The sequence below is a fragment of the Ascaphus truei genome, chromosome 8 (assembly GCF_040206685.1).
Source record: "Ascaphus truei isolate aAscTru1 chromosome 8, aAscTru1.hap1, whole genome shotgun sequence".
Taxonomy (NCBI): Eukaryota; Metazoa; Chordata; class Amphibia; order Anura; family Ascaphidae; genus Ascaphus; species Ascaphus truei.
In genome coordinates this window covers 45,272,372-45,281,467 of record NC_134490.1, presented here as the reverse complement: position 1 = coordinate 45,281,467, position 9,096 = coordinate 45,272,372, and the positions used below count along the sequence as shown (strand labels likewise).

The 9,096-nt window shown below is 47.8% G+C and overlaps 1 protein-coding gene across 3 annotated transcripts in view; it reads right to left on the bottom strand.

Moving 5' to 3' along the window:
- Positions 1 to 9,096, bottom strand: part of FAM131B (family with sequence similarity 131 member B) — a 45,808-nt gene that overhangs the window by 16,164 nt on the left and 20,548 nt on the right. The window contains exons 3-5 of one of the 3 annotated variants that reach the window (XM_075611804.1): positions 4,994 to 5,026; positions 4,032 to 4,125; positions 3,713 to 3,898 (exon numbers count right to left, since the gene is read on the bottom strand). In XM_075611804.1, coding sequence (XP_075467919.1) covers positions 3,713 to 3,898; positions 4,032 to 4,125; positions 4,994 to 5,026 — 313 coding nt within the window. The remainder of the gene's footprint in view (positions 1 to 3,712; positions 3,899 to 4,031; positions 4,126 to 4,993; positions 5,027 to 9,096) is intronic. The other 2 variants (XM_075611806.1, XM_075611807.1) reach the window with 2 other exon arrangements.

Below are 9,096 nucleotides of genomic sequence, written 5' to 3'. Positions count from 1 at the left end.
CACCTACCACATGAGCAAAATTGCCTGGCAGTAAATGAAGTTGATGGAGACGGAAGTCATTGGTGACGGAATGACGTCACTGTTGGCAGAAGAGGCCGTCAGTGTTTAAACTTCCACCAGGAGGAGTCACCAGTGAGGAGGAAGGCAGCGCTAGAGACACACCCCCACCACACCCCCACACCCGCACACCACATTGAGGATGAAGGCAGCGCTGGATCCATCATGGGGGAGAGAGAGGACAAACTAAAAATCCAGCCGCCAGTGCTGTATCCATGGGGGGGAGAGAAGACCCACACACTGCCGTGTCCCCGTAGCTGGATCCGGGGAATGCACACCCTCCCCCCCTCCGAGTGATGCGCCGAACACACCCCCAGTGATGCGCCGAATACCCACCCGAGTGATGCGCCGAACACCCCCCCCCCCGAGTGATGCGCCGAGCACCCCCCAGTGAGCCGCCGAGACCCGCCCCCCAGTGAGCTGCCGAGCACTCCCCCCATCTGTGCCACTGTACCTCTGCCCGGGGGCTGGCTGGCCGTGTCCGCAGCTCTGCCGGGGGGAGAGGGTGGGGGCTGCTCCGGCGGGGGCTGCTCTGGCCGTGTCTCCGTACCTCTGCCAGGGGGGAGACTCAGATAACCCCCCCCTTGTCTGCAGCACTGCCGGGGGTGGGTGTCAGGAGAGAGGAGGGGCAGGACACGGAGAATAACACACACACCACACAGAGAGGGACACACACCGATAGAGACACACACATACACACACATACACACACACACTGACTGACATACAAACAGCATGATGTTGACTCATAGTCTTCTTCTGGTCAAATGAGATGTTCCCGGCCTCATATAAAGCCTGTGACATCAAATTAGACCTGTCACAGGGATACACAAATCAATCCTATTTGTTGATGTACCATGTGATCCCATCAATTTTGTTTGAGATTGACCTCCAGTCTCAACCCAAACTGAGAGAATCACCTTGTACAAAAGTAACCTGATTGGTTGATGTACCATGTGATTCCTTAAAGGGAAGGAATCACATGGTACACCAACCAATCATGTACCATGTGATTCCTTCCCTTTAAGGTGACCTCACATCACCAAAAAAGGGACAGAATCACATAGTACATCAACTAATCGGGTTGTTTCATGTACCATGTGATGTCATCAAGGTTGGTTGAGTGGTCACTCTCAACCAAACTGATGGCTGATCACATGGTACATCTATCAATAGGATTGGTTGGTGTACCATGTGACTGGTCTAATGTGACGTCACAGGCCTTATATAATGCCTGCAACGTCTCATTTGACCAGAAGAAGATTACGAGTCAACGTCATGGATGAAGAAAGAAGAGAAGAAAGAAGACAGCTTTCAAGAAACTAAGAAAAAATTAGAAATATTCACCGGAGACGGCTTTTTAATCAACGGAGGATCCATTGCTTCGGGTCAAGTTGAGGATTCATCAACCTTCACTCAGGATGACAGCGGATTGGAAGAAGGCCGTCGGGCCTGGATCTATTTTACCTGTTTCAAAGATTGCTTATTTTTGTTTCACCGGCAGGGATTTATTGTTCTTGTTTATTTTTTTTGTGTCATCGAGCACGGATTATTTTGCATTGATTTTGTTTTTTTGTTTTTATTGGCCTTCGGGCAGTGATTGTTTCTTGATTTTATTTTTCATTGGATTGATGTGCAGGTGTCCCTGAGGATGAGGAGCATGGCTTTCATCCCGGCAGGGGTAAGTAATACTTGTATTTATTTAGGGTGTCCTTTGATTGCCAATGTGGCTATCTAGGCCCCACATTGCCACATTTGATTGTGTGTGCGGGTGGGGGATTGGTGATGGGGCTAGTTGGTTAGGCCTCATTTGCTGGGAAGGGGTTGCGCGAGGGGTTAACACCTTCATTACCTTAGTGGTTAACCTCTGGAATAAATAAATTCAATAAATTCAGTACTGATTTTTCAACTAGTTTTGCACCTGGGAGATAAATAGCTAACTTAAATATCCCTTTGCTGTTATTGTAAAAAAAAAAAAAAAAAAATGTAATACTGAATACAAATATTTAAATTTTTCTTATAAAAAAAATACTGTAAAATAAAATAAGTCCTGCTTTTTTGAGCTTCTAGATAACCACCATGTGGGATAGTTAGACTGGGATAGTTAGACTGGGATAAGACACTTTACACAGGGCAGGCTAGGGAAAAATTCTCTAAATATAAACCCAAATGGGAAAATGAGTCCCATCTTGTAAAAAGCATATCAGTATTTGTTGTCATACTAACTGCAACCAGCACTTCATACATTAGCACCCAAATGAGTACATTTCAATTAACTAGATTCTGCTGCTGGTCCTTAATGGAGAAGTTTCCAGCTCCTTTTAGTAGGGTTATTTGAGGTGTACACTTTCTAAGAATGGGACAGCAGAGCACAGATTTCTTTCCACATCAGCAAATAGAGCAAGACTTTCATATGGATTTCTGTTTGGTTTTAAATTACTCTATAAAGCCAGCGGGGACTCTGCCTTATAGTCCTACGGAAAGCTGCATCTTTTAAAGTCTGAGATGATACCACACAAAAAAATCTTGTCTTCTATATAATAGGGGCATATTGACTTATACATTATTTGCTGTTACACATAGATACAGCCATATATTATGAATAGATGCATTTATCTTTTGTACTTATTAAATGACATTCATTTTCTGAACCTCAACTTGAAACAGAACCAACATTGCCTGAATTTCTACTTAAAAAAAACAACATTCATTGGACCCCAACTTTTAACAAGACCAGACAACTCATGTTCTTAATCTTCCATGACACCCACATCCACACACTTGTGTAAATACCCTGAACCTCAACTTGCACCAGAAGCAGCAACCCCCCGACGTTTGTTTTGTCTTTCATTGAAACGTTAAATAAAAATTCCATAATCAGCACTGCTGGAATCACCTGCTGCAGGATCTATCACCTCCTGCTGGATCTATCATCTCCAGCTGGATCTATCGCCCCCTGCTGGATCTATCGCCTCCTGCTGGATCTATCACCTCCTGCTGGATCTATCACCTCCTGCTGGATCTATCGTCTCCAGCTGGATCTATCGCCCCCTGCTGGATCTATCGCCTCCTGCTGGATCTATCACCTCCTGCTGGATCTATCGCCTCCTGCTGGATCTATCACCTCCTGCTGGATCTATCACCTCCTGCTGGATCTATCGCCCCCTGCTGGATCTATCGTCTCCAGCTGGATCTATCGCCCCCTGCTGGATCTATCGCCCCCTGCTGGATCTATCACCTCCTGCTGGATCTATCGCCTCCTGCTGGATCTATCGCCTCCTGCTGGATCTATCGCCTCCTGCTGGATCTATCACCTCCTGCTGGATCTATCACCTCCTGCTGGATCTATCGCCTCCTGCTGGATCTATCACCTCCTGCTGGATCTATCACCTCCTGCTGGATCTATCGCCCCCTGCTGGATCTATCGTCTCCAGCTGGATCTATCGTCTCCAGCTGGATCTATCGCCCCCTGCTGGATATATCGCCCCCTGCTGGAATCACCTGCTGCAGGATCTATCACCTCCTGCTGGATCTATCACCCTGTTTCTTACAGAGACATTGCCTCTTAGATCTTTACTTCCTCTCTGCTGACATACGGTAACCCATCTCTAAGGCTACTTCTATGGCAAGGCAGTAACGCCAGGATGCTGCTCACCTGCCAGGAACCTCGCCTCCTTCTCCCCATCGCTCAGGTCAGAGTACGCGTCACTGTCCATCCTGGCGTTATCATTGGCAGGTGGTGCTGGTTGGCCCCAGCTCTGCCACTCTATCATGTGAGCAACACGCCCTGAACCTAACGCTGTCGGCTTGGTCACATGATCCTTCATCGTGCGAGACACACCTGAGGGAGACAGTGGAAGGGAATATTTAATGCTAGGGGAGCATCATCGTGCCAAAGTCAGACAGAAGGTTGACATAGTATGTGACAGTGTTGCCTCTCCACCAGTTTCTGTGAGCAGGTGATGGTACAGTACCTTTGACAGAGGATTTGGCGAGAGCACCAATTCCGTAGGCATTAGAGTTTCTCTTCAATCGAGGAAGGATCGATGTTGTGTCTTCCATGGACAGCTGATAGACAGACCCAAAGAGAGAGGAAACAATCGCTCAGAGAGAGAGAGACAGAGTAAGAGAAAGGGAGACAGAGAGTGAGGGGGAGAAAGAAAGGGAGAGTGGGACCGTGCACTGAGAAAGGAAAAGACTGTTGAGAAGCTGAGACAGACAGCTGATAGACAGAAACTGCTGAGACAGACAAATATGTGGCTGATACTGTAGATAGACAGAGACTGCTGAGAAATTGACAGAGACCTCTGGCAGAAAGAAACCTGTAAGAGATAGACAATGACGGCTGGGAGACAGCAAGAGTGAGGGAAAGAGCTAGAGAAAGAGACAGACATGAAGACTGTGAAGACAGAAAGAGGCATTATAGTGAGGCAGACAGAAACTGCTGAGAGACAGACATGAGACACGAGAGAGAGACTACGAGTGCACTATTGAGAAGACTGTATCTATAATGGATAAATCAGGTATCTGGTAAAAAGATTTAATCCAATAAACCGCTTCATACAGCAGAATGACATGTTAGTGGGTGCTAAATAATCAGGGTGCTAAATGATGTAATGAGTCACACCCACAGTGGTCAGTCCCCACACCTCTGTCATGCAGAGACCACAGGGAGACAGCTACAGAACCTTGCTGAGATAGTTTGGCACGATAGGGCTAGTATTTTGAGACATACACTGTAGTTGCTGTGGGTCCTGACCGCAATACTGGGGCAAAAACAGCACTAGGTTTATATATCCTATTGAGAGCAGTGGGAAATGTCTGTGTTCCCTAAATCACTTGCAGTTTGGAGACTTTGCTAAATAGTCACCTAAATGAGAACGTGCAAGCGACAGAAAGAAAGGGAGGGGGTGGGAATGACACAGGTAACACTCACATTAATCCCGTCCCAGGAGAAGTCGGTGCGGGTCTGAGAGAGAGGGAGAACATTAACACATGAGAGACACACAGAGAGTAGCACAAAGACACAGATAAAGAAAGAGACAGCCAGACTAAGGAAGAGACAGCCAGACTAAGGAAGAGAGGGCCATAGCTGCTCTCACATTTTACCATTGTCCACTTGTTTTTCCCCCATTAAATAACAGAAATAAAAGTACTCCTAAAAAAAAGCCCTTACAGTGCTTTACAAACCAATGGTCACTGTTTGCAGTGATTCTTTCCTTTCTCCCAGAGATATCTGACTACCACTTCATTGCTAGAGGCACTTGTATAACATTGCACAATAAAAAGATACAGTACATTGACTCAGATACACAGCAAACATTTAACCCCTTCACCGATGCATTGCTTGCTAATGTTTTACAGAGCCCTCTATGGCAAGGAAGGGGTCAGTTACAGACAACGTTAGGCCACCTGCAGCAATCTTCTCAGTATATTAAGCAGCATTTATTCTCCGCGAGTTGCTAGAGAATGGAGTCGTTATCCTGAAACCTATGTGAGACTGTGAGTGTGTGCGCCTGTTACAGTAACACACCGTAATACGCTCTGAGCTTGAATGGGCAGGTTTGAGTTATGTGCTTATGCTTGAGGTGATGCTATTAACATCCCAAGATTGCTAACTTGGCTGGATGCTGGGCCTGTGTGCTATATATGAAGGGAAATGAACGGGGGGATATATACTGACGGAGTCTCTTCCGGGTGCCTTTATTCCTGCAGGGATATCAATCAACAAATTACATTGTGCTAGCCATGTTAGTCCAATTCCATTTGTGCAATAAGCAAGTACTTAAACAATAGATTACACCTCTTTTCTGTGGATAAACAGAATATGGGATCAATGTTTTGGTGTTAAGTTGACAATAAGAGAAGCATGTACATTGTATCTCTTAGAATACGCATATCAAGGTAAGGGAATGGGACAGGGCAATTATTTTATAAGCATGTATACAAAAATGTAATCGCTTCTCTACCGGGAGAGAAAGCAAAGCATTGCACACACCTCTGTCACAGAAAGGGGTAGTGAAAGGGTTAATGGTGCCCACTGCACAATTCCACAACCTGGTGATCTTTAGATGTACTGTACATAAAACACACATTAACACGCACACACTGACACAAATGCCTAGGTTCACTAAAGGTCGATACATTCATACAATTCTATTTATCTCCCTATGGACTAAAAGCCATAATGCCAGCGGTACTGAAGTGATAAAGGACTTATTACTGCAGTGATCTTTTTAATACAGTATATGCAAATGACCAAGCAAATGAGTAAGTGGCGCTAAATTACTTATTTATGCGCTAGTCACTAAACTCTGATATATTGCAGAGATGCTGCGGGACGGAGCAGTAAGGGAAGCTGTATCCCCCTCCAGAACATTACCATGCCGGGGGGGCAGAGTCACAAGCCTGGGGGCAGAGTCACAAGCCTGCGGTCAGAGTCACAAGCCTGGGGGCAGAGTCACAAGCCGGGGGGCAGAGTCACAAGCCGGGGGGCAGAGTCACAAGCCGGGGGCAGAGTCACAAGCCTGGGGGCAGAGTCACAAGCCGGGGGGCAGAGTCACAAGCCGGGGGTCAGAGTCACAAGCCGGGGGTCAGAGTCACAAGCCGGGGGGCAGAGTCACAAGCCGGGGGTCAGAGTCACAAGCCGGGGGTCAGAGTCACAAGCCGGGGGTCAGAGTCACAAGCCGGGGGTCAGAGTCACAAGCCGGAGGTCAGAGTCACAAGCCTGGGGGCAGAGTCACAAGCCTGGGGTCAGAGTCACAAGCCGGAGGTCAGAGTCACAAGCCTGGGGGCAGAGTCACAAGCCGAGGGGCAGAGTCACAAGCCGGGGGGCAGAGTCACAAGCCGAGGGGCAGAGTCACAAGCCGGGGGGCAGAGTCACAAGCCGAGGGGCAGAGTCACAAACCAAGGGGGCAGTCACAAGCCAGGGAGCCGTCACGACGGGAAGCCAGGTGGCAGAGTTACAAGCCCGGGGGGAGTCTCAGGCCAGGGGGCAGTGTCACAAGCCAGGGGGCAGAGTCACAAGCCAGGGGGCAGAGTCACAAGCCAGGGGGCAGTCACGTCGGGATGCTGGGTGGCAGAGTCACAAGCCCGGTGGCAGTCACAAGCCAGGGGGCAGAGTCACAAGCCGAGGGGCAGAGTCACAAGCAGAGGGGCAGTCACGACGGAGGCAGTCACAAGAAGGGGAGCTGCGTACTAACTTCAAGTTCAGAGGGAGGGGGCTAAGGAACTGGGAGACCGAGGGAGTCGAGGTCAGGAGCTTGATGAGGTTTTATCTTTTTTAGGGGTCATCAAGTGGCGAAGAAAGGATTTTGTTTTAATTTATAGATTGTGTAATGTTTTTATGGTTGGGCATCAGTCTATTGATTTACAAAGTAATTCCAGAATGTCTTTGACCCTGAAGACCATGGAGGACATCACCATGGGTGGGGTAAGTGCCCCCCTCAATTAACCCCTTTAGTGTCATTGAGGCAAACAAGGCTTTCCTTGAGGGCATAAGCAGTGTTACCGGTATTCAAGAGGTTAATGAGTGACCATTCCATGTATATTGTAAGGAATATTTTGGGGCTGTGGAGTTGTTTGCAATAGGGGTTAGTAAAGCCCCTTTATTTTCTGAATTAATTTGCTATACATTGGAACCGTATCAGGTACATTATCAAAGGGGTTAAATACTTTTCTGCAATAGGATAGTGCAGTGGTTTCCAACCTTTTTTTGATTAAGGAACCCTAAGTGAAATTTTGAGGAACCCCAACCCTCTCTAATAGCGCGTATGAGATCAGAGCATTGTAAGGAACCCCAACCCTCTCTAATAGCGCGTCTGAGATCAGATGCATTGTAAGTGTAACCCCTCCCCCCCCCCCTTTAAGGGAGATTTGGCTCTGGTTACCGGGTGTAGTGCTGCTCACCTGTTAGGCTCTCAGGATTCTGAGCTTCCGCCGATGGTAGTGGGGATAAACATGACAGGCTTTTGGATCTTATCTTCTTTCTCTTTGGTGCAGCACCTCCATCCAACAGGGCCTATCATGGATAGATGCAGCCCCTGCAGGAAAACTCTCTTCCCTCCCCCCGAATGACTGAATCCTCAGGCAGGAGTAAAACAAGGGTCTTTATTCTTACAGCACACAGCACATCTTCTGGGTCCCTGGAGCCAACCCAAGGAGCTTGAGGCCCCAGGAGTCTCTCCTTAACTCCCCTACTCCCTGGTGGAGTATGGGGTAGGTGCTCCCACTCCCCTGTGGGAGGGAAGGCCTGAAAAACAGATCCCTGGCCCAGCACACAGACTAGAATACACCCTCCTCCCCCAGAACGGAGAGGATAGAACAGAACCAATCCTGGCTCAAGAACAACTCTAAATTGAGCTGCAGCCCCTTTTTGTTACCAGGGAGTGTCCCCGATCATAGCCCCATTAATGGGCAGTACCTAGGCCTTGGGCACACCCTTCCTGTAACTACTAGGGGATAGATTACTGCAGCAAGGGCAAGGATTAACCCCAACACTGCCTGCACTGGTACCGGGACTTATGTGTTAGGCAGAGGAATTTAGTAGCTAAAGGGTAAATGGCTATATGCTCCCCCTAGTGGAACCCTCACCCCCCGCTGAGACACCCAATTTATATAATTCCATAAATTGGAGAACAGGAAAAACATCATTGGAAAACATTGGAATAAACATGAGTACAACAAGATCCGCCCTACACTGGAGAATCTATACCCATTCATCAGTAGTAATGCTTTGGATCAGGCTTACGAACCATCCTGCCCTCACCATCTGGTACTGTTACCGAATAGCAACGCTTCTAGCCCCTCTCTGAGATATACTCTACCCTGTTCATGTAGATTTTCCTGCCTACCTTCCATACTCTGACTAGGTAGGATACCTTCTCCTCGTTATAGTAGCATTAGACATTACAGCGGGCAGCCAGGTAATCCAATATGGCATCTCTGACCCACTCCTCTCTATTAGCCTCCGCTTCTCTCATTTAGGGGTTCAGGGACATAAGGATATCCATGAGATTTCCTATAGCGTTGGACCACTAT